A 26,166-nucleotide genomic window follows, 5' to 3' on the forward strand; every position below is an offset into this window, starting at 1 on the left:
CAATTTGTGCATCATGTTTTGAGAACATTATTTTCTTGAAGAGATAAAGGCAAGGCCAACATTACTTGTACAAAGCTAAGATACTGAAAACAGTTTGAGATGGAAGGGTATCTCTCATTTCTTGTCTACTTATCTCTGGCAGTATTGTAATTACCATGCAGTCATGCATAATTTTGTTCCAGTCTTCTCCAGTAACTATTCTGAAGAGTACAGTAATAGCCTTGCCAGCTGATGAAAAATTTGCATGTCTGTTTTAAAGAAAGAGAGAGAGAGAGAGAGAGAGAGAGAGAGAGAGATTGTTTCACTTCCCAGAACTGAAACGTTGGCAAGAAAATAAAAAAAGTTTCCATTTTCTACAGTTCTATTATTTTAAACTAAAAATAGTTACAGTATTATTTGAATGAGCCCACTGAATTATTTATTTAATGAGTTAAGATACAATAACTGAACTTATTAGCTTAGACAGAGATCTGAGTATTTTAGCTCATTTTATCAGAGAGCTAAAGAAAACTCAAGGCCAGTTCCAATTTCCTGTCTCCATTTTCTTTTGTAAGCCTGATGATGACTGGGAAATCTCCAGCTAACAGCCAGTTCAAAGAACTCTCTATCAGCCTGGTTTATGGATCTTCTTTCTGGGTAATGCCAGGAACATCCAGTAGGTACACTGTACTTCAGCAACTTTTGGGCTAGCACAGTACTGCTTTGAAGCATATTTCAGCTGGCATAATGAAGAACAGCTCTCAGTCTGCTCTGGGTTGGATCAGGTGTCATTTGGTCCAATGCACGGGGCCTGGAAAGTTGTCTCAGTGTCTTCTATCAGAAATTCTGTTTAGGGCTCTTTAGCCAGACCTGCAGATCTATCTTTTACCACAGATAAACTTCTCTAGCAGAATGTGATTTCTTCAGGCTGTTTAAAGAACATCCCCAAGAGGTGGGAACTCTATACTGTACCTGTTAATGTTCTCTCCATATTTCACTGTACCAAATAACACCACTCCAGCAAAAGCATAACAAAGAAGCAGTAAGAACATGCCCACTATGATGAAGAAACTCTTGTACATGCTGACAACCACAGTCAGGAGAAGCATTTTTAGTGTTACCTGGAAAGACAGAGAAAAAGCAATCCATGACAGCATTCAGGAAAGCAGATAAAACATAAAAGAGTTCTTGCACTTGCCATTTTGACAACAAATCCTTTAGAAACATTCATTAATGGATGAGCTCAGTATAATGGTACATTATAAACATGATTTGAACTGTTTATGCTTTATCCTTGTTATAAACATCAGCATACCTTCCTCATTTACAAGGTCAAGATGTTGCTCCTCAAAAAGTATATATAGGATAATACAGTTTATGATATTACAGTAATGGTACAGCATAAGCTTAACTATAATATTCTAGGATCAGCATTGAAGTATTAGCATTGGCATTGCATGAACAGTGGTGCAGTAAACTACTTTGGGCTTATCTGAAAGTGATCCTAACTGTTAGACAGAAACCACATATACTGCAGCCTACCTAATGGAATACTTTCATGTATAGAGAAGATTTCCTGAAGATCAGTATAGCTTCTTTAAGCCAGTAATTTTTCATGGAAGTTTGTGAAAGACAAGGGACACCTTCCAGAAATCTTCCAATACCTAAGTGGGGGTGACAGGAGAGCCGGAGAGGGACTTTTTACAAAAGCATGTCGTGAGAGAACAAGGGCAATGGCTTTAAACTGAAAGAGGTTAGGCTTAGATTGGATATTGGGAAGAGGGTGGTGAGGCACTGGAACAAGTTGCTCAGACAAGTTGTGGATGCCCCAACCCTGGAAGTGTTCAAGGACAGGTTGAATGGGGCTTTGAGTAACTTGGTCTAGCAGAAGGTGTCTCTGTCCATGGCAGGGGGGTTGGAATGATTTGATCTTTAGGGCCCCTTCCAACCCAGACCACTTTGTGAATCTATGATTCTGCAAAGCTGACCAAAGAACACAAAATGAGAGCAGAATTTTGAAAATTTCATAGGCTGTGGGCCTTGATAATAGATATTACTTTCCCATGCATGTATATTTTACGTTTCACTCTTGATAAATTTGTTGCCCTAGATTATCCTAACACTTAAATACTTTGGATATGATAAAAACTTCCCTTTAATGGGACTGAGGGTATAATTTTTCTTCATAATCATGTCAAATTCCTGCTGACCTTTAGGCATCACATTGAGTCAGGATGGGTAAATTAGTGAAACTGATACAGCTGATAACATGAAAGTTCAAATGACTAAGTTAAAATCTTGAAAAAAATTTATAATCAATCAGAAAGCTTTGAAGGCAATCACTTGGTCTGGCTACATAGGAGAAACAAGGATTTTTCATCTGACTTCCAAGGCTCTACAGGCTCTGTGTAGTCTGATTGAAAGAAAACTTTTTATCTTTACTGAACAAACCCGTTGACTCACTGCTCTTAACCCTGGCAACCTAGCACAGCAGTTTTTTTCATCACATTTACTTTAATATGTCAGACTTCACAGAAAATATTTGGATAGTCTAAGAAGTTCTACAGCAAGGGAATGCAGTGTCACCACTCGTTAAATAAATGTGTTTGTTCTCTGCTTATGCTTATTCTGCCAGTCTACTCTCAATTACACCAGAAGAAATCCAAATGCAAAAGAAATGTAAACTTGAGAAGGGACTTGCTTTGTCACCATCCCAGCATTTCCAGAAGAACATCTTGGCCCAAAATTGTTTTTAAATTGAATATAAATCCTTTACTGTGACAGGACATACATTGTAAAGACAAAAGACACAAACGTGCAGTCTGGAAAAAGAAACTTTTTAAAGAGAGCACTATCATAACAAGATGAATGCATTCAACCACCACTACAATTGTTTTGCAGCAAAAATAAATAAAGAGCATGCCCCTCACATCTCACTGAAATGGAAAGGGCTGAAACTAGCACAGTATATGTTCAGAGTTGTAGAGAGCAGTTTTAAAAGCTGTGGTATAGCAGCTCCCCTTTGTTTTCTGAAAAAAATTCAGCTTTTCCAGTAGCACTTTTATACAATCTACTTAAAATCCTGACATTTTAAAGACAGCATGTTAAGTTGCAGACTGCTGTTTGATTTTTTTTTTCCTAGAAAACAAAGCCTTACAGAATTTGAATGAGAGATGGACAGCTTCTAGTCCTTTAATCTATACATGAGCACTGCAATAATTGTAGTTCCTAATTTATACTTACATGCTTCCCACAAATGGAGAAAAACCTGAAGACAATTACACATGCCCCCATCATGTATGTGTATGCATTCTGGAACACAAACACAAAAGACTTAATACATGGTCCCCCAGGAATCTCTTGAACAGATCTTGATAACTGATTTTTTAGTAATGTAGTGCAGTCCCCATACGAAGTAAGAGAAATCATAAACTATTAGCAGCAATACAAAGAACACAAACCCAACCTTCCCACACACCCCTCAAAAACCCCTTTAGTCCTCTATTGATTATGTCCATCAGGCCCAGTGTACTTGTCTAGGAAGCTGCTGGATTCCAGAAACTCCTCTGGCCTTCCAAGCTTAGTATGAGGGAGAAACTGTGAATGGGCAAAATGACTAGCCACACAAAACAGGTCTTCCTTCAAACAGAACTTGGGGCAGACAAGAGAGAATCCTGCATACATTATGGGATTGTGATTTTGACAACTTGTGACTGATGACAAGTATCAACTATCCCTTCTTCTTCCCCTGTAAATAAAGAAACCAGGAGTGTAGTCAAATTTAAAAAAATTGGTATGAAATGGAGAGCTGATATGCTCCCCTCTTTCCTTCATGTCTTCTTGAATTACACAGTGCCCCTTAACCAAAACCAGTGGTACAGAATCACTGTTGGGTTTGTGAGGGTTTGTGTTGTTCAGCAGTTTTGAATCTATGCCTTCTTCCAGTCCTCTGCTCCTGTTTGTATTGCCTTGCCTCTGCTTTCATGCTCGCAAGACCTTTCTTCGAAAGAGCTCTCATTCTCTACAGTCTCCTTCCTTTCCTCACCTACAAGTCTCCTAAAGACTTGTTTCCTACCACATTTACAGATGCTAACTTGCATCAATAAGACAATTTTTGCACTACATGATTGTCCAAGTCAATGATTCCTTCTTCTAAGCATCAAGCTTAGTTTCTCTCAGTCATATTTCAGCCTTATTAAAATCCCAAAGATTTATCTGGATATATAGCAGCAATCCCTCTGCTGGTCCTTAAAGATAAAATAATTTTAATCACGGGAATTGCATTTTGTATATCTTACCAGTAAGGCAAAGTGAAGTATGACCCATATAACTCCAAGAGATGTCACCAAGAGATCATACCGATTTCTTCTGCTTTGCCAGAAGCCAGAAGGTGACATGGCAATAATCTTCATTGTGACCTATGGATAAAAGAATTTCTGACTTGTAATGAAGAAATTATTATTCCTTGCCATGAGATCCTCTTCTCTTCTCCAGTATATTTGATTGGGTTCATTTTATTAAATAGTTTCAAACAACAAGGGGCAGGTTTCATCTCAGCTAAATATTCCCACGTGGACTAACTGGATAATATTAACTTCCCCTACGTGGAGGAAAACTGGTACTTGTGTGAGACCACAGACAACCAAGACCAAGGGATGAACAGCATTCTGCATTGTCTCTGCCTCCGTGAAGTACCAAAGACAGGAGTGCAGCTAACCACCTCAGAGTGAATGCTTAATATATAGAATGCTGAGGTGAATGCAGGCTTGAAGTTAAACAAGTCATGTCAATAACATGCTGCTAAAAAAGGTAACAGTATCCTATCTAGCTAACTGTCTGTAAGCAAGCTAAAATCACATAAGCACATCTGAAGTCAGGAATATAACTGTGTTCTGCAGCACCTACAGTTCAAATTCATTAAAAAGCTTTCCTACATTGCAAATATTTCTTCTTTAAGGAATACTCTGTATTCAGCACCATCTGTACACAGCAGCACGTAAGAGAAAAAGGCTAAGAACGGTAAAGGCAGTATATTTGGCAATGTATCTAGTAAAAGACAGCTTCCAAAGTGCTTGATATTTCCAATTTAGGTAACAGGAATGCAGATGAGAAGCTCAAGAATAGATACTAATAGTTACAGAAATAGTCACATCAGGTAACAGATACCAAAGTAGAGTGATGCATGTAGAGGGAACACCTAAGAGTTTCTCATACACAAGTCATATTAAATCTCAGAGCAGGTTAGGAGTTACTGTATAAAGGCTATAGATGTCAGGCATTCGTTATATTATTTTTTCTGTCCCATCTTGCAACCCTCCCATTTAACATTTCTGAAAACAACCAGATATAAGAGGGTACTTGCTTGAGGAAAAACGCTGATTTTCCAGTTAGCTTTTTGCCTTACAATGTTTCCTGAATTCTCTGTTTCACTAACTACAAAGTGAACAATATAGTCTTTGAATCTCTAATTACCATTTGAATTACTCAAGGTATCTTGCCCTCCGTTACCTCAGATGCCCTAGAGAATTGAAGCTGGATGGATGGGATTGGCAGGGATGACATAAGACCTGTAAACATCCCTGGCCTTCTGGAGTGGCTAGTGGAGGTAGATGAATCTCACCTTTCCTCTCCCTTGATCACAATAACAGTTTAAACACCTACCTCACATGTAGAATTTAAACACCTAGCTTCAGGCATTCATAATCTTGAACTGAATACCACCATGGAAATAAAAAATTCACATCTCCCTTTACTCTGTCATCATCAGTGTGGTAACAAAAGTGGGATCTTCAAATTTTTCCTATTTTTTATATCACTTCCATATGATATGGGCAGTAGACATTTAAGGCTAAATCAGGAGTTAGATTGGACACAGGGCCATCAGCTATGCAGAAAGCAGACTATGCTGCATTAAGGAAGATCCTGAGCAGGAAGCTGCTTCCTCTCTCCATAAATGGTGTGCACTCACAGCGTGCTAGCTTGCCTGTTGAGACAGTCAACAAATTTTTCTTGGCTCTGACAAAGTTCCTTTGAAATTCTAGAAGTGTATTTGTTTCCCCTGGCAGTATAAGAGAAAAAAGTATTTCCAAAGACATAGCTACAAGGTAAATTAACACCTTCCTGTGTATGACACAAATAAAACTTTTCTGTGTTTGCTCAGTGTCTCCAGAGATACTGATTTCTCCTGGGTAGGGAAAAAAGAAGAAACAACATGGACATACTCTAGCTACAGCTGCTACAAGGTATTCACTTAATTGTTTATTCATCACTACTGGCAAAAGCTATCAATAGAACATAGGAACTGTCAGATTGGATTAGAGCAGTGGGAAATGTAGTCTACAATCCTGTTTCTGATAGTGGTCAGTATCAGTATCAGAGGGGTCTGACAAGAATAGTCAACTAAAAATTGATAAAGAATTATGTATAATCCTAACCACAGAGGAAGCATCTTCTTTATTGTTAAAAGGATATCCCTATACATTAAAATGTGTTTAGATCATTAGATTCCAGTCTTATGAAAATAGGCTAAATACACCTTGCAGAGTTTGTAATAACAATATTCTCGTAGATAGAGAACTGCTAACACACTGGAGCCAGACTTGTGCAGCAAAAGATGGATAATACTGGAGCTGGGGTATAGCTTATTAAAATATATTAAAATGAAGTATGATATTTAAAACAAAGCTGAGAGAGGCTTGATTTTGTCACAGTTACAGAACAGTGGGGATTAACACACCAGGCAAAACAAATGGATGAAGCAGAACTTCTGTGAGACAACACAGACCTTTTGTTGTATAGAGGGAATGTAATATGAGATGTTCTGCAAGAGTTCACTGAGTTCACCAAAGCACACTGTTAAATACTCAGCCTTGAATATATATAAAAAGATACAAAGCTCAATGTTGTAGAAGTATGACTACAACACATTAAAAGTTTCTTCTTATAATACATGTTTAAAGACAGATGACATGGAGCACCCTGAATGCACACATTCAGAAATAAGCACCCTAGAACGAGAAGCATCCCTCGAGACAAAATGAAATATATACATACAAGCCTTAGTCTCAAGAAGTCATAAAATATATTACTTTACCTCAAGGACAAAAATGAAGGTGAAAACAACAGACATTGTTGCTAAAGGCACAGTCACTGGGTCTGCAGCATCCCACTGAAAAGCAAACATAATCCATTCATAGAAACAAAAAAAATGCCTCTTCACTGCCTTAACTTTTCTTGAGGGTTTTGTTAATGAATAAATTCCACTTTAAAATATATCCAGACAGGAATGACATATTGGCATATTCTTCTCTGTCAGATTTACAGTTTAACTAGAAATTAAAAATAGTGGACCAGATTAAAAAAAGCAGAAATTAATTGAGCTCCACAAGTTACAATTAATCTACAGTGATATATGCCAACTGAGATCGCTGTATCTAGAAATCACATTTCCTTGCATTCATCACACTAATGGCTCAATTGATCATTAATCGATGTTAGGAAATTTGTAAACACATGCTGCACTACTGTAATGAAGCACTTAAAGAAACACAATTACCTTAACTGATAATAACACAGACTGGGCCAGAACAAGTACAGCAATAGTTCTCTTAAAAAATGGATGCTGGGTTATATCATACATCTTCGCTCTAAAGCCATCATTATCTGAAAAAGAAGGAGTTTGAGGAGTAGAGTTAAAATACACAATAACATTTCCCCCCTATTTCTTGACATATTTTCCATGTTCATTAGAGGCAAAACAATCCTTTCCCATTTTCAAAATAAATTTCTAATTTTTTGCCACACTTTTCCATATCAAATAGGGCTTCTGAACATATAATTTCAAATACTGAACACCAGTGTTGCATGAAAGCTTTGGTACTTTTAGGGCAAGTGCATCATTCAACTGCTGTCAGGTTAATACGTTCCATTCATATCATTACAGCCAACTGCAATATTCGAAATATTTTTCATTTAGAAATCCACTTTTCATTAAGGCTTATCCTAAAACCATCGAAGCATAACCTTTTTTGGGTTGATTTTAATAGCCTTATGGAGAGATCTGTAGTTGGAGCCCATTTCCCCATTAACTTATGCATAACCTCCTAGTGGCCTCATGATTACAGTTTTAATTTGAATCACAGACTCCTGGGGAATTATGAACACTAGGGCTCAACATGAATAAAATCAAAATATCTTTGATACCCGGACGAGGTGGGAGATGAAGAGGTTGTGCTATCTTCAGTCTGCTTTTCAGATCTTCCCATCGCCTCTGATCTACAGTCAGTAAAGCTGTCCCCTTAATAAACAAAGAGAAGTGTATAAAGCTTTTGTCATTTAACAGCACTGCAGCATGAAAACAACATTCTCTTTGGTGCCTGAAATAAAGTTACATACACAGCTTCCCTTAAATAACACACTGCATGGGGAAAGGGGTCTGAACTATCAGCTGTTACTCAAGAGGATTTCTAGACGCATTAGCTGTGAGTTTCTGGGACTCAACTCAGCAGGCACAGTTGCTGCCCTTTGTAGAAGCAGCCCAGTGTGGGCAATGAGACACTGAAGGAGGTCTTCCATTTGACTGAACATAATTTTCCAGGAACCAGAGTTGTGGATTTTGTCTGGACTTTGCAGCAGAAAATCCTGTGGCTTGATAGTGCCACTGGTTTCTTCAGGGAAGAAGCCCTCCAGCAGACCACTGCTGCTCTCCACAGCTCTTCTGCTTGGGGTGTAATTGAAATAAAATTATAGTATGCTATGAATCTACAAGAGCTCTCCACAGAGGAAGCACAAAGAGACATGAAGACACACTTTTAGGGTGGATGGCAGTAGCTGGTAATGTGTGTAAATGTTCACATAACATATCAAACTTCAAACAGAATTCAACGTTGTCTAAAATGACCTTCAATACAAAATGAGTTCCTTATCACTTTAGAGAATTGTAAAAATCTCACAAAAGGATTCTAGGGTTACAAAAATAAAGGAGACCTTTTCAAGGTAACTGTCAAAAGCCTGTCTCCTAGACACTTGGTTCCTGTCCCTGTCAGAAAGAAGCTGCACTGAGCTGGGTGAGGGCTGGCATGATCTTTGCCCTCACCTGGGCATTGGCTTGTGTAGATGCTGGAACTACTGTGGCTGGCTGTGCCACAGCAGGATTTCTCAGGATTTGTCCCTCTTAGTGAACAAAATCTCTTTATGGAGCTGTGTCCCTAGATGGGACCCTGGGAAGAGGTGCCTTTCAACACAATGCAGACAAAGTGAGAGATGTAAAGGTGTTGACTACTCCTGTCAGGAGAAACACTTAGATTAAAGGGCAACACATTCACCCCAAGGAGAGGGTCTGGTTTATATTCTTGGGAAGCCTTCACTGCAAACCAGACAAGAGGTGGACTTTTGTAAAATCTAGTGGTACCAAATTGCTTTGTTGCTCAGAAATTGCTAGTTCCACAAGCAGGACCATCAGAAGGAAAGCACAGAGCAGAGCAGGTCTAGGGCTGGAGGAGCTGTGCTTGCCTTTGGACTTCAGCTCACAGTGCCAGCTAATATTTGAGTCATTCACATTTTCTCTGCTGACTGAAGTCCTGGCACTTGGGAGCTGTGACAAGTGACAGTTGAGGATTGAAATGGGGTTGGAGATTGTTCTGTCACTGGGATAACCAAGGACAAAGCCCAAAGCTTGCTGTGGTACTTCCCAATCCAGCCTTTCCACACTTGCAGTTCCAACAGCTCATAGAAAAAACTAGGGCATATCTGAAATGATCATAATTTTTTTTCTTTTTAGAAAATTGTTCTTATGTAAAATAATTTGTTCCATAATTGTCCAACTCTGATCGTGATCAATGACTCCTGTAATTGTTCTAACCATGTATCAGCCATAAATTTTCTGAAGAAAATATCTACTTTAAACACTAATACATTGGTCAAGTAACCAGTTTTAAGAAAATGTGACTGAACCTTGTGGTTTGTTTTGCCACTGTGGATTGTTTTACTCTCTACTTTCTGGGCAAGTTGTCAGCCATGTCTCTACATATTTTTTTAGTTTCTGGACATTTCTTCAATCTACTTGAATATTAATTGGGCTGAAACTCTTGCCTACTTAATTAGCATTTTCAACTCAAATCTGAAAACATTTTATTTTCTCTATAGTAAATACATAAAAAGTAACAAGTAGTCAAGAAAAAAGAAAGAAAAACAAACATAACATGCCACCACATGTTACTAAGAGACAACTGAAGAAGCTGAACCAGAAGATATAAAAGATTTATACTTTAAGTACCATATGAATTCTATAGAAATATTGCCTGATGTGCCTGTTCAGTGTAATTTAGAGGGAACTGTTACTAGTGAGCAAGGACAAAAATCATAATGCTTTTTGTATTCATCCATGTTTGAAAATTTGAAGGAAAAGTAATATTGCACAGCTGAACAAAAAGTGACAAAAGTATCTATAAAAATCTAGTGGAGTTCTCATACTGTAGAAATTTCAGCTTTGTTAATTCACAGCCAAAATTTAGTGAATAAGAAAAAAAAAATTATTAGTGCATTGCTCCTTGTTCTCTAGAACAGATATATTTTAACAGGAATGACTGCAATTCATCTTACCAAAATTACACTGACGTTATGCAAACATAAAGATACCTTCAGAACAGCAGAGGTTTTAGGCTATTTATTTTGCTCACAATCTGCTTGACCCCACCTCGTGATGGCTTGCTTGCCCACATCAACGCACAGTAATGTGCTGCTCAGTTGCCTCCCGAGAGGAGTCAAGTGGATTCTCTGATGGACAAACTCAATGGTTGTGTTTGCTACTGGGCTCGGGTCAGGGCCGTGGCCAGCACCCAGCTCCAGCACAAGTACATTGGGCTGTCACACATCTCCACGCCCCATAGTGTGTAATCATCCTTTCCCTTCAGAGCCACGAGTGGTAAAAATATCGTATCTCATTATGTTTGCGACTTTGAACTGAAAGATGAAAAAAATGAATACTTTTGTCTCGATGCCTCAGAGGTACCACGAACGGCTTGGGAAAAAACCTCTGATTAAAGGTTGTGCAGCGTGTGTGCAGCAGTCCCATCCAGGTGATTCAACCTTTTAACAAGTGTAGACATGAGCTGCTCTGAAACAATTCCCTCAAGGGCAGGTTTTTCTGCTTTTCAAGGTAATCCAAAAAGCCCATGTGAACTTGCCTAGAACACTAGCTACCTTTTTATTTGAGTGATGGACAATTGTTTTTACAATGTACTCTGGTTTATAAAGAAAAAGCCACACAGCATTACTTTGGATCTGAAATACTGCAATGGCAGGGCCCTAAAGTGACCCTTTAGTTGCAACACAGGCAAGCATAACATATTTTATCTGCCAGCTTGTCTACATCAAACTAAGAACCATCTGTAAATATATAGCGCTTTATGTTCAATCTCCATCTAGAAACACAGCTGCACTAGAAATAAACTCTAACAGCTTCCATGGAGTGTGTGATGGACTGCTGTCATCACAAACTTCAACTTTCTAGCAAGTATGGATCAGGTATATCTGAAGCCATATTTGCAGACTTGCAAAATGTAAGATTGGTAAGCCAGTACTAAAGGCAGCCTTCCCAGGTAAGGTAGACAGTGAATATCAGTTTCAGGTTTCTCACAGAGCCAGTTCTACACTCAATAAACCCTCTCACTCAGAATAAACCACTTCACTTAGTACCTTGTTTTCATTAAAATTAGCGATGACAACTCCAACAAAAAGGGTCAGTCCAATCATGCAGCCAAGGAATACAAAAACGTGGATGTAGATTCCATGGATCTGAATAGACAAAAATAAGATTAATAGTTAAAAAAAGGCCATAGCTATTTGGTGTAGAATTCAAAGACTCCGATGTGTTTCCTTACCGGTCCAACACGATGAATAATAACATCTCTGACTTCCACCCAGCCTTTTAATGACAGAACTTCAAATAGTGCCAGCATTGCATTGCCCACATTGTCAAAATTAAAATTCCGAGGATTTGCCCTGAAATGCAGTACAAAAATGGGTGTAACCAGCAGTAAAGTTGTTCTACTTGTTATCTTGATTCTTCATAGTCTAACGTTTAAATACCTTGCAAAGCTGGGGTGAAAGCCTCTGAAACATATCACAGTTCCATATCAGGAACAAGAAAACAATGGCAATAGCAATAAATATGTAAGAATATTTTTTTAGATCCCTGTGTACTTTTTAATTCCTTGCTCAGAATCTGACTCCCAGCAATAAAGCTTATAACATGTTCGAGGCCGGGCTAGATGGGGCTTTGAGGAACCTGGTGTAGCGCGAGGTGTCCCTGCTCATGGCAGGTAGGGTTGAAACTAGAGAATCTTTAGGATTCCTTCCAACCCAAACCATTCTATTACTCTATGTTGCTAAATTTTAAAGCTTTTGCCAATGAAATAAGAAAAATGCATCATTCATGGAAAAATTTGATCTGATGGCACTGGCCAGATTCTAAAATAAATTTTCCTGCAGGAAATAATTCTCTAACCCATAGAAAAGATTCAGACTCCATGGTCAGGGAGATTGTGGAGAAAATGCCCTGTTTCATGATCTTGAGGAACTGATGGCATAAAGCAAAACTTACTGAGAGGACATCACATCTTCTCAGCTTTTCTACACCATGTGCTCTGACCTTTTTTATCAGCTGACATTCAAGAGAATGTTTCCAGCTGAACACTAAAAGTACTCTCTTTGGGCTAGGTTAGCACGTTGCTGTCTCTACAATGCAAGCCAGATAATCCAAGGAGCCCAAGGACTTTTCAACAGTTTATAAGGTAAATAGTTATATTCCAGAAGAATCACTAAGTGTTTGGTGCTTCTTGAATCCAACCATGCAGTGAAAAGATAGCTCTCAGATGTAGATATTTATTTTTAATGCAGTCCTTATACTGACATCTGGCTCTTGAAAACCTGGCCTAACAGCCAACAGGTGGTATAAATGTCTTTGTGGCAAAACATTTTTCTGCAATAACAAAACATTCTCCAAAGTTTGCAGTTATGCTAATTAAGACAGTTTTTGCTTATTTCTGGATCAAGCTGAACAGGATTGAATTTGCTTACTCAAGGAAGAATTTCTCTGAAGCATACAGAAACAAAGACTTCTGCAGATGTCAGAGTTTCACTGACTGTTCAAATCGCAGCATACTATTTCATTAGTGTAGGGTGGCTCTGAATCTACCACTGTTGGTACATTCTTCATCCACACACATGACAAATTAAAATAATTGTGGGTGTTAAGCTGATTTTGCAAAACACCAACCAAGTGAAAAATATAAACAAATAAAAAGAGTAACTTTGCCTCTTCAGGTCTTGGGAAATATTAAATGGACTTTATCAGAATACTAATAAAAAACATACATTAGCTTTTAAGTAAGTTTTACTGCACTTCTGCACGAGATGGACCACAAGGATTCCCTGCACTGGAAAAGAGAAACTGCTAGCTGGCATGCTTGATGGCCATAGAAGAGAATGACTGTTTTTAGACATGATATAATAATTTGTTTTTATGGGTTTCTGTAGGCAGATTGATTTCCATTTCTTTTCCTTCCCATCTTTTCCTATTTATTCTTAGGTTCTATTGTTGCTTTATGACTCTCAGGTTGCCTTCATAGTAGTACTAAAGAATAACAAAGTGATGATACTTTTCAAGAAAATAACTCCCACTGTAATAATAACCAAATCAAATCTAATTCCTATATAGGTTCAGTACCTAGAGGGTTTTTTCCCTTTCTTTCTGGTTTATGAAGCGGAGGTTAAGGCTGGAAAATTTCATATATCAGGCTTTTTAGTAAAAATGCCAGAATTTTTACTCTTAATATCATTTGAATTACAATAAAACCCCTCAGTAATTTAATGTCATCACATTTGAGCCATTTTTTTCTACACCAATAGCTGCATTTTTGAAGAAGCATAGGCCGAAGTGTAGCAACTCACCAGACTCGTGGCACCCAAAATCCGGGCTTTTTCTCTCCAGGTCTTAACTTTAAATTGAGATTTTTGGAAACACTTACATTTATTCTGAAGATGCCATGACAGTCTTCCTATAGTAAAATAAACCACAGCCTGAGATTAAATAGAAGACTGTGAGAGATGCCAACATGCTAGCATCAACAGCACATTTGCCATGATGGAAAAGCAATATACACAGAAATGAAGGGTTATTTATAAGTCTGTGATTAATAGTTGTGGACCTTTACCCAACTGAAAAATACACCTTAGTAAGTATTCCATATACCCTCTTCCTTCAGGACTGACAGTGTTTTTCAATTTGCAAGAGTATGTAGCTTTTCACTTCTTTCCTAAAAACCACCATTCTCTTTAGGTCATGATGATATTTCTCCAAATGGAGTAAGAAACACAGATAACTTTCTCCTTTGTAACCCACATGGCACCCCCAGTGATCTGGACCTCTAGCAGTCTAACCTGTTTTTCAGTTGTGTTATTTTCCATGATTAATTCCATGTGCCATCCAGTCCTTTGCAGGTAACTTGGCATTCATTTGACAACGTTTTCAAGACAGTCCCCAATCTTTGGACCTGCTTTACTTTTTATATGGAAACTCATCCTATTTGCTGACCCCTCAATCACCTTTCCCTCCATCATCCTGCTTCTGAACAAGAAAGCACCCAAGATCTGTTTCTCATATGATAGCTCTGATTGCCCTTCTTGCCTTCCCCAGGCAAAAATGGCACAACATACCATTATTTTGAAGCAGAAAATCAGTTCTTACCCTAGAGATGATGTGAGGGTCATTGCATTTAGCCAGTTTTCCAGCAAATAGCTGCACTCCAAAGCTTGCGAAAACAAGCATTAACGTCAGTAAAAGAATAGAAACCTGTAAAGATGAAGTTGGACTTGTCAAGCTCTTCTGCAAATTTGAAAAAGGTGATCAGATCCCTTGGTGAACTGCAGGGGGGATCGTTTAGTAGTACAAACCTGGAGATATGGCTTTTGTGACAGACATGTTTCTTTAGGTTCTGGTGCAGATAACCATGACCAGTGTTATATTGGTCTTATTTTTAACATAGGATCTAAGAATTGAAGGTAAGGATAAAAGCTTTCTTGCACTCACCTTGCTAAACTCTGTATGCATAAGAATTGCACCTCACTTTAAAGAAACTGATTGAGTACTTGCATATGTGCTGCTTCTGTTTTGCTGATTCAGGCTAATTAATCTTATTAAGCTATTGTTAGATATTTAATTCCAGGATAGCTCCAATGAAGATAAGCATGAGCAAATTAAGATGTAAATATCTTTAATAGAATACAGTATTTATGAAATGCCAACTAGCTTCATACTCTTTGTCCTTGCTCTATTACTGTCTGCAAATATTTTGTAGCTTAGTGTTTCATAATAACCTGACCTAATAAAGTCTTCTGTTAAGGAATAAGATGGCGGTTGCTTAGGCTGACCAATATCACATGGGGTCCCAAGACAACAGATTATGTCTGAACAAGCAACCACAGACTCCATTGCTGCTGTTATTATTATAAGCATGGCCATGATCATAATAATAACTACAATCACATAAGAATGAGATCCAGATCTGTGATGAACAGCTGTGTTATTTCTGGCTGCCTCTCAAAAAGCTTGAAGGTAGAGACCTGCAACAAAGAAACTGGGTTTACTTTTGTTCTTGCCATACACTACTTCTCATCTTCTTTGACCAACCAGAACTGTAAAAAAGGGGTAGATTTCTTTTCAGTAGTACTTCTATGTAATTATGACTAAAAGTATGCTAAACAAGTAATATAATTTTGAAAATAATTATTGCAAAAACTTTACTAAGTATGAGTTACTTATGTTCTAATTTTTAGCCTGTTGTGTGGTCATCTGCAGTGATACCACAATGACAATGGTGAAAAAAACGGAAAGCATGAATTTTATATCAAAATGTTATCTTATTACTCCTTCACATATTTTCACAAGAAAAATTAATTGGCACATACCAAAAAAATTTCCTTAAAGCCACTAAACAACTCTCGCACCACTTTCCTCATCTGAGGGACCAGTTTGAAAATTCGAAGAGGTCGGAGGCAGCGAAGCACCATTAAGAGCTGAGCGCCAGATTTGGCAGGGACGTTCTGAGGCATCCAGCACAGGAATATCAAACTCACCTGGAGGTGGCAGGAACAGGAAGAGGCAAAGAAGGGTCAGGCTTACAGTGTCTTAGCATAGACACAGCACAGAAGGACAATGAACACTTCTCTACTTTAAAATTAAAGGGAAGAATAAGGCAAAAAACCATCTAATTCAGAAAAAGGGCTTAGATCTCTTACGTCCTGGCTTATTGTCCTAACTAATGGGCACCAGCTTGTCTTTGTCTCCCCCTTTGACTCAAAATCTATTTTATATGCTTAATTAGATGGAATAGTTCCAAAAGGAGAAATCAATTTGGCTGATTCAAAACAGGGACATATATTCTTGGAGCAGGCAGCATTATTTCTCTCTCTCCTTCTCACTTCAGAGATTCTACTCTGGAACTCAGAAATCGTCACCTGGAAAGTCTGTTAACAGTTTTCCTGACAGTTTTTCCTACCACTATGTTACAGGCATAAGTGGTTTTGTCACCATGTGGTTTCATTACACGAATGTTATGATATGTTTTTGGAAGTGTTTTCAAACAGCATAGTTGTGTCGTGTAACCTGAACAATCTCTGACAAATAGTTATTGATTTAATGTCTCTTAAGTGCTTCTTATTTTTTAAAAACCAGTGTTATCATAGGGTGACAGAGGTGAGAGTATTACAAAGAAGTAAGTGCACAGAAGCTGGAGCATCAAGATGATATCACCAATTATTTAAAACTCGATATAATTTGTTAAAAAACAGTGATAAAAGACAACCACCCCACCAAAAAAAAACAGATTTGACAGTCCTTCTGACTTTCTTCCAGAGTCTTTTAAGATCACCAGAGTCACATCTGGAATATCCAAACTACACCACCTAAATTTTTCCTTTAGACAAGCAGAGGGATTCAGAGAGATTTCAAGAAACTAAAGCACATAGGAATTATGCATACTACAGTAGGGGTTTTGTACAAGTATGCATATTATTATTTATGCTAACAACAGAATCTTTGATACAAATTGTTCGTGACAATTTTATGCAGCACATTTGCCTGGTGGATTAATCTCTGAAAGATTTAATCTAAATCCATCAAAGCCATTTTTCTCAGTAATTTCTTCAGTTAGAAAATATTTCATACTCAATTATACTGAGCACTGGTTTTGACATATTCTGTGGTGCTTACTGTCATATGTGAAGAGGAAATGGACACCCTCCTCTTGTATTTTAATGGAATGCAAGAGATTACCTAGAAACTATTGAGAACTGTTGAGAAACCATTTTTCCGAAAAACCACTACAGGTAGATATAGTATATAGGTTTCTTTGCAACACCAGCAACAAAGATACACCCTTTGTGAAATGGTAAAGGCTTTTTAAACACCTTCAATAAGGCAGAAATACTTTTGAGAGGTGAAGAAGCAATTAATATCAATGAAACAGATAAAATTAAGATTCTCCTGCATAAAAATGCTGAAACGAGGTCAGAGTTCTCAAGTTTACTCTGAAGGATAATCAGATCTTATACTTAAAACATATGAACAAATAAAGAAATAAAAGGGGCCATACAATGACACCACACTAAATTGCCAGGTGTTTATCACATCCATGCATCACTACTGCATTTGCATCAGGATACACAGCTACTTTTTCACACTACTAAACATTTATACAACCAAATATATCAGAATTAAGAATGCCACAAAAGCCTTCCATAAATATAAAAAACTTACAAGATATATAAATATGTCCATAACTCCTCCAAAGTCCCTAATGACAGCTGTTGGTGTAAAGAACAAGCCATCTGCCATAATCTTCAGATTAAGCTCAATGCTCATGAATATTACAAAAACATATTCAGCAATCTGAAAACAAAAGCAGAGAACCACCATAATTTAGGAATAGGCAGTGGAGAAAAGCAAGGTGACTGTGGTTCAATAATTGTAAAATGATTCAGTGGCAGTACCTGGAGTGTTGGAGCATGCATAACTCTTCTAAAAGGGGATTCGAACATCATGGAAATGCAGGAGCATATCGTAACAATGATCATGACCCAGTCCAGGTAAGTAACCAAACCCAGCAAGTCGCTGTGAACGATATGTAAGGAAATGCCATTAAAGAAATGCCCTTAGCTCTGTGTATTTGCTTTGTGTTGACACTACAGTTAAGTGCTTTCCTATTAAAAATAAAAATAATAATAAAAAAAAAAAATTGACCTCAGAAGTGTCAAAGATTTCAGTATTTCAGAAATGTGCAGTAAAACTAGAGAAGTTGCATGCAAGTGAAGAAGAAAAGTCTGATTAAAAAATTCTGATCCTGTTCATCATTCTCTTCAAACAACTCCATGGTAAGAAAATCCCTTTAAGGAAAAAAAAAGAAAAAGAAGACATACACATGTGCATGCACATTTACACATCCATGCATGTGTGCACACACGATTATACTGCAGGCTTATGAGACCAAGCAAAGTTACTTTTCCAGTGCTTACTAAAGCTGATGATATTTGGTATTTTTCACAGCTCCAGTAACAGGATCTGTTTTAGAACTATAAAAAGAAGAAAAAATACAGTAATTTACATTTTATTTTAGTCAGCATTATAATTATACCATGCATCCATCAACTCAAAGTAATTTCTGTCCAAAATCAAGGCTCCATTTTATGCTCTTTTTAAAAAATGTCTGTATAAGTTTAATTTAATTCTATGCAATTTCAGTCATATTATCAACACAGCTAGGATCACTTTAACTCATTGCATACCTGTAATTCCTCTAAGATTCTTTGATCTGACAGTTTTTTGGGTCTTGATTTTGTAAACAAGGACTTAATCTTGTAATTTTCTTGAGAATAAGAATTCTGAATTTAAGGTACCTAAATGCTCTTTACAATTACTTCAGAACTCCTTGGCCCATGGCTGGATGAGGCTCTGAGCAACCTGGCCTGGTGAAAGCTGTCCCTGTCCAAGGCAGAGGGGTTTGAAATAGATGATCCTTAAGGCCCTTTGCAATTCAAACCACTCTATGATTCTGTGATCATATGATATCCTCACTTAACACACACAAACACACACAGAGACACACAAATCCTTCCACAAGCTCTATGTCTTTTAGTACTTCCTTAATCTTTTTCTGATTAATATTTCTAGAGTCCGTATCCAAATTTTCCCATGTAATTGCTGTGCTCCACCTGCCATATCCAAACACCCATTAGGCAAAGAGTGAGAACTACTCTATAAGTAATATGCACATATCTAGATGGCATGAATTAAGTTCCTGCTGTAGCAATTATTTATCAATTTCATATGAAGCAGAATGACTGCTGCAGGAGAAGCTACAAGAATACTTTCCAAGAAACCTCCCCTGACCCACTGCTTATAGGCACTTTTACTTCCAACTCCCGCAGGAAATCATGTCAAGACAGGATCTGCACTGACATATCCTATATTTCATTGGAGGGCTCTAGCCATTGGGATGTGAAATTGTCATTACTTCCTTGCTGAGCTTAAAGTGAAAAATGGATTGAACAGACTTGAGGAATTACCACCACAGAGATTTCATGATTATGAATTACAGGAATGCACAAGTCACACAAGGAGAACAAGAAACATCTTCCACAGGACCAGTTCATCCACTTACACCAGCAAGCACACAGAATATATTGGATTAGGTGCCTCCCCACTGAATCCACTGACTTTTGATTCTTATGCCTCTCTCTACATTGTTCATAGCAGCATTCTTCAGCCTTTTTCTATTAGAAGAAAATTTGTACCCCATCAGTTTGAAAAAGATATCTAGAATATCATACTTAGTAAGCTACATAGGACAACAAATAAAGCAGGGAGGAGTTAAGTAAATAAAAAAAAAAAAAAAGGAAGACTGTTTAAGAAAATCCATTTATTCTTATAAATGCAAATATTTTTTAAACTTTTCTAATATAAATGTCCTGTTACCACTGGGCACTCAACAATGCTAAGAGGCACTGACAAGTACTTGCTGAGTGGATTTGATTGACTGTTTGTGTGTTTTGTTTTTCTGTTTTAATTTGCAACTGCTTCATGGACCAGTGCACTACAATCAAGATAGCAGTTGCATAGAAAAGTGGGGACATAGCTCAAGGACATGTCTCTACAAAGGTGGCAGAAACTTAAATATAACAATTGTTAAAAGTGAGTATCTAACTGTCCTGTCATGGTAACTAGAAGTAATTTGTTGAAGGGCACAGACTAAATCAATGGTAAAGCAGCTGCTGAAATCGGTCCTTCTAAGTGCCAAGCTCATGGCCTTGAGCTATCTTCTGTCTTACGCTGCTCTATGCAAAGTGACATGCATTGACCCTTTAAAATCAGGGTGCCAGCAAGAGACCGAAGTATTCTTTGAGGTAAAAGAAGAGTCATGAGATGATTTTATAGAAAGCTGCTTGGTCATGGGTCTCTGTCAGCCACACTCACATATACCTACATCTCAGTTACTGAGTATTCCTGGTTTTCATTCAATTTCAGCTTTTCTCCTTCTATCTCCCACAGCTGAACACCTCCCCAGCCTATTCTGAATCCCTTATTCTGGGCTACAGGGTATTTGGGTGAGCATAGTTGCAATTCATTTCTCTACACCTTTTCTGTTCTATGAGTAACTGTTGGTGTATAAAAACGTATTGCCTTATGATGAGGAGTAAGCAGGGAATAGCAAGCTGATTCCCAAACATCTGAAAGTGGAAAACATCAGCCTTTCTTCTTAGCTCATGCCTGCAGTTTCCCCAACAGTCTTGTCCATCTCAGCATCCCAGATTGCTCAAACACTCTGCCCTAACACAGCATTTTATTGCTTCCCTTCTTCCAGCAGCAAGACTACACCGCAGACAGCTGGCTGCCAGCTTGTGTGGTGACCACACTCTATGCAGTTTTCCTTGTAAAAGGAAAGTTAGAGCTTGATTTCTGAGGACGTGGAGGTAAGCACCTGTTGGAACCAATGTTGTTATGAAACAAACTTACGCATTAAAGCGAGCCCGTACCACCACTCGGCAGAAGTTCCTGAATCTGTGCTCTCGGCCAACTATGAAAAGGGGTTTATCGAAATACGGGTGATTCTCTCGCAGCTCCTCCTCCTGGACTTTCCTTTTGAAAAAAACTCACATTACTATGTGTTACACATTATCCCTGGCAAAAATATCCCTTACACTTTGTTCTTTTTTTTCATGTTGACTCTTAATATTTTTAACTTCATACAGAGAATAGTTAATACAGAAAATGTGCACTCAGATTTTGATTTTTTAAATACCTTTTCATTTCAGCTTGTTCCTTTTTTTCTTGGATCATCTTTATCTCGCTGTCTTCTCTCTGTGCATTTCTGTATCTCACTGTGTTGGAGTGCTAGAAGCAAAATGATTCCTTTTAATCGAGGTCTAAGGGTTGTTATTTTTTAATGTTTCAGATGAAAGCAAGATATGATATTTTACATTGAAATATTCAAATGAAAGATCTTTATTTCCAAATGTACTGCAAATCAACTCAGTCAAGTATATTGCACAGTATTTTCTATCTACAGCATAAGGCTCCTTATTTTCATCAAAGTTAATTTCAATTCTAATTTCATGCTTGAGGCTCCATGCAATCTAACTTTTAACTTTAAAAACAGAGGTCCTGTAAGACCAGCCAACCTCTCTGAACTGGAATGAATACAATCAAAGTTACTAAGGGCAAGACTGGGAAATAAAAGGCTTTAGACACCATTTCAGCTTCTCAAGCCTCCTGCATGGCTGCCAGGCTGTGGGGCATGCTCATCATACAGGTAATGACTGCTGAGTGCAGGAATGAGGGAGGGGGAGGAAGTAGAGAGGCAGGATGCTGTCTGAGCTCGTGCAGTGGAGAGAACAATCAGCATTACTATTCTCAGTTGTGCGAGTCTTTGAAGCACTCCCGATGGGGTGATGCTGGGTGTTATCCTTGCTGTTAGATACCAACAAAGCCACATTTGCTTTAGTTACCCTTAAAGACTGAGATTGTTTGGAAATGGGGTGACTGATATTGCATCTTGAAATTTCATTGACACAGAGATCCACAAAATATCATGTGAATTTGCAGAAATGAGAATGCACTTGACTGCATGAAATTACACCACAGTGAAATCCGTGATTACTATTCTCCTTTTTAGTCTTTGTCTCTTTGTCTGACAGTTCTGCTGCTTGGAAAATATCACTAAACTTTCATCAGAAATTTTGAAGTGCCTGTTTTGGCAGCCTGAGTGGTTTGTATAATTCCAGAGTAATGCTTTTTAAGGTGTCCTGGGTAGCAATTGTTGTGTTCCTAATGCAGTGTCTACAGATTCAGTGAATCTATCTCAGCAAATGTTCCAAACCCATGAGTCTATCAGCGAAATAACCATGTCAATTATTTTGAGGATAATTCTAATGCAGTTACAGCATTTGTCTTATGACTTCAAGATTTCAAAAGACAAATTGCAGGCAAGTTCATAAATAGAATTAGTCTTACACAAGCATTTATTCAATACGATATATTCAAATTGCTTTTATTCTCAAACTGAAACCAGAATTTCTATGAGGACTTACATCTTGAGTCAATGTTTCAAGAGATTTTCCTCTGCTGATTCTCTGGCTGTTTGAACCGTGTCTCAGTGACCTGAAACAATCATAATCAATTTAACAATACATCTCAAGATGAAATTTTGACCTTTATAAGATGACCATTATAAAGCACTTCTCTCCAGCCACCCAATATCTCAAATTCTTATCATTTTTCTCTTGCTAACATCAGAAGCTTATATGCTTTTCAATTGTTTTCAATCTGGTCTAACATAAGCCAATTTCTGTCCTTCTGATCTTTAAATTGATAGCTTTGTAGTTGGCAAAGGAAATGACATTTGAAATAAAAAAAGCATTTTTTTCCATTTATACAGTACAATGAATTTCATTATGGTTACAATGAAGAATGGTGAATTCAATTCTTTGTTCAAGTAAGTGGTTTTGGCTTTTCACATGTTAGGGATTGCTCAAATTTAATTCCTTTTGCCACCTTTATTTTATGACTATTTTAAAACCATCCCTTCTGTCCATTTTTACCTGCGTTCTTGTCGTATATGATGCTGGACACTAAGTATTGACCTTTCCTTTGCTGGCTGCCCCTCAAATGATCCGCTCAGCATGCGTTGTCTAGTGCAGGCCCTATGAAGAAATGTAAAGATGATGACACAGAGTTTTCAGTATAAATGTTAATTTCAGAGGTAGCACATTTGGTGACATCAGTTTGGCTTTGTGGGGAGCAAGTACCTCAAGAACGATAGAGAACAACAACACAAGAGCGCTGGACTTTCAATGAAAATATTTCCAAAGCAATGGACCCCCACTCTGCAACACAACTGGTCATCTGAAGAACCTTCTCCATGCCTTAGGAAGGACCGTCTATGACTTTTTTTCAGTTTACTGTAGAATTTTTCATCCCTCAAGACTTCACTAAGTGTGAAAGGGGTCAAGCAATGCACAAAACATCAGTAAAACCAGTTTCTCAGCAATAAAAAAGGGAATAGAACAAGTACAACAGCAATTTTAGTCCATTTCATGGCTTTACATACACACTTGGGACCTAGAACATAACATGGAATGTTCAAAACAACTGGTATGTTCAACCATATCTGGTATGGAATGAAAAGCTGCACATTGCTGATATTCTGTAATATGAAATACTTGCTCTCTGGGAATGCAGTCAACTTGCAGCATTTTATTGTGTGGGTTTTCTCACTTGTTTGTTCATGGTTTCTGTTGTTTTTTGTTTAATTTTGGCAAACACTTTTTACACATTTTGGCAGAAATGCGTACTTGTTGGTCAGTAAGTGTGCAACAGCTAAACAGAGCTTGCATATCTTTATATTGATGGCTACAATGAAATTGATTTGCTTAAGAAAAAGAGAGGTTTCCACTAAAAGAGCTCACACTGATCCCTCTGATGGCTGAGATATGGGATTTCAACACTGGAAACATCTTTTAACTTTCCAGAATAGTTCAATTTAAAGTTTACACTGTGCACTTCTTATTGCTCATTTTGTGTTATGAGACCACTTAGAGAAACACAAGACCCAGCTGGTAATATCCCATTCTTTTTATTGAACTGAATCTTCATTTTTCCTGAAAAGATGAAAGAAACTATACACCCTTTGTGTAACCACTCTATCTGCCAGTCTGTAAGGCTTAGATAAATGCCTTGGTAGCGTGGGATGATCATGCTTGATGGCAAAAGGTGTCCATGGCATGTTCCTTCCCCACCGTGGCTTTGTTTTTCACTCTTCTCCACTTTTTCTCCTTCTTTTGGACTTAAACACATAAATGACACAAGTAGGAATCCAAAGTGATACCTGGAACAAAAATGAGAAGCTTACAATGCTTGTCAGTGTCACCACTGCCAACCAGATTAGCATGCTAGAAAAATACATTGTGCTACACTTGTTATAAGAAAGTTATAAGAAAGGTTACACTACACTGAAATAAAGTATCATGACATATAGGAATACTACGGTATGTCTAATAAAGCACAGCTCACCTCAGAGAAATCATGAACATTTTAATACCAAAGGATTTTAAGCATTATATTGTGGACAATGATACCACAGAACACTGCTGTCTGAAAACAACCAAGATATTTGAATATCTTTGCAATTTTTGATTGAATGAAAGGAAAAAAAGGAAAGACTTATTTCCTAAAAATAGATCCTATCTCACTCCATTAAAATGATGATTCAATTTCATCCCAGCAGGAGAATGAAAAGCTCTGGGATCTGACTTCTGTATAGAGGCTTCTTGGTGTGATAAACAGGGTAACTTATCTCTTTTTACCCCTGTAGATATAAATTATTATGCTCTGTTTCTAATAGCTAAAAATTATTTTCTTGACATCTGAATGTAACTTGTACATAAACTTTTCATGCTCTTATACATAGAAACTTGAATTCCAAGTTCACAAACACTTAGTGTTCAAAATAGAGAGCTTTAAATGCTCAAGCACTAAATTCTTTACCTGAATAATGAATAAGATGGCTTATTTGATGGTTAATAATATTGTGAAATAGACACAGCCATATACTATGGGCATACAATGGCAGAATGAGCATGCATAAAAAGTAACACCTGTAGAAAGATTGGTATTTATGATCACTAAGTTAGATTCCTAAATCTGTATTTAGCATTTACATCCATTGCCTCATTTTCAATACCTCTGGAAGCCCTGTAGCTCTTTTGAAGTCAACAGAGAAATAACGAAATACCATTTTTTTAACACAGAGATCAGAATTTTTTATCAAGTAATTGCAAAGAAATGTTTTTGTATTTCCAGAGAAAAAGATTTCTGAAAAGGCCTTGTCTGCTTTTGACAGCCTCTCTTCTGGCATTTTCCACTTTATGGGAATTAGTGCCTTGGAAATTAATCTTCCTTGTGTGAATTTTATGGGAATTAGTGCCTTGGGAATGAATCTTCCTTGTATGAACTCTTAGTAAGAGCCATGCACTTATCCTTTTGACTCAGAATCTGGATATTTTTCAGCTTCTTAGATGCCTAGAGTTGCAGATTTTTGGGGACTTTTGAAAAAGATGGCAGATGCCATGAATTTTTCAGAACTGCAATGTTACCAGTTTTAAATAAGGTTTGTGTTCTCATTATAGGCATGTACACGTACGTGCTTCCTCTCAGTGCCTGCCTGTGAGCCACGTGTCCAGGCTTTTAGCCAACTCACAGCCAGTGGAGATGTAGGACCCAACAAAACTGGCTGTACAGAGATGGCCAGCACCACCTGCCATGCCTTGAAGTATTTTACTTTGCTTCCAGCTGCTGCTCCATCAGGGTACAATACCACAACAAATTTGTGTATTACCTGCCATCTTCCAGAGGATGTTTTGGACATCTTCTGGCATCTCACACATGACTGTATGTCCATATGTGAACAACTTCATTGAATGCTTGGTCACTTAATTTAATTAATGATGTTTGGAAGGTATTAAAGTAACCATAAAGTGGGCATCTAAAGACAAAGCAGTCAGCTAAAGATCTCACTGGGCTCCATTACCTTTATTGATTAGACCTCTGTCAACTAGATGGTAGAGTCCATCCCTTAG

General features: G+C 37.7%; 1 protein-coding gene across 9 annotated transcripts in view; it reads right to left on the bottom strand.

The window, feature by feature from the left end:
- NALCN (sodium leak channel, non-selective) overlaps window positions 1-26,166 on the bottom strand; it is a 236,712-nt gene that overhangs the window by 10,602 nt on the left and 199,944 nt on the right. For 8 of the 9 annotated variants that reach the window (XM_040055952.2, XM_040055951.2, XM_040055949.2 and 5 more), the window contains 19 exons: window positions 23,131-23,232; window positions 22,621-22,690; window positions 21,333-21,424; window positions 21,047-21,169; window positions 18,550-18,606; window positions 18,028-18,148; window positions 17,795-17,926; window positions 15,946-16,113; window positions 14,726-14,830; window positions 13,930-14,036; window positions 11,859-11,979; window positions 11,674-11,772; window positions 8,182-8,275; window positions 7,535-7,641; window positions 7,073-7,147; window positions 4,278-4,397; window positions 3,223-3,291; window positions 952-1,100; window positions 155-248 (listed from right to left, as the gene is read on the bottom strand). In XM_040055952.2, the coding sequence (XP_039911886.1) occupies window positions 155-248; window positions 952-1,100; window positions 3,223-3,291; window positions 4,278-4,397; window positions 7,073-7,147; window positions 7,535-7,641; window positions 8,182-8,275; window positions 11,674-11,772; window positions 11,859-11,979; window positions 13,930-14,036; window positions 14,726-14,830; window positions 15,946-16,113; window positions 17,795-17,926; window positions 18,028-18,148; window positions 18,550-18,606; window positions 21,047-21,169; window positions 21,333-21,424; window positions 22,621-22,690; window positions 23,131-23,232 (2,005 nt within the window). The remainder of the gene's footprint in view (window positions 1-154; window positions 249-951; window positions 1,101-3,222; window positions 3,292-4,277; window positions 4,398-7,072; window positions 7,148-7,534; window positions 7,642-8,181; window positions 8,276-11,673; window positions 11,773-11,858; window positions 11,980-13,929; window positions 14,037-14,725; window positions 14,831-15,945; window positions 16,114-17,794; window positions 17,927-18,027; window positions 18,149-18,549; window positions 18,607-21,046; window positions 21,170-21,332; window positions 21,425-22,620; window positions 22,691-23,130; window positions 23,233-26,166) is intronic. The other variant, XM_040055954.1, reaches the window with a different exon arrangement.

Source organism: Hirundo rustica, chromosome 2 (assembly GCF_015227805.2).
Source record: "Hirundo rustica isolate bHirRus1 chromosome 2, bHirRus1.pri.v3, whole genome shotgun sequence".
Taxonomy (NCBI): domain Eukaryota; kingdom Metazoa; phylum Chordata; class Aves; order Passeriformes; family Hirundinidae; genus Hirundo; species Hirundo rustica.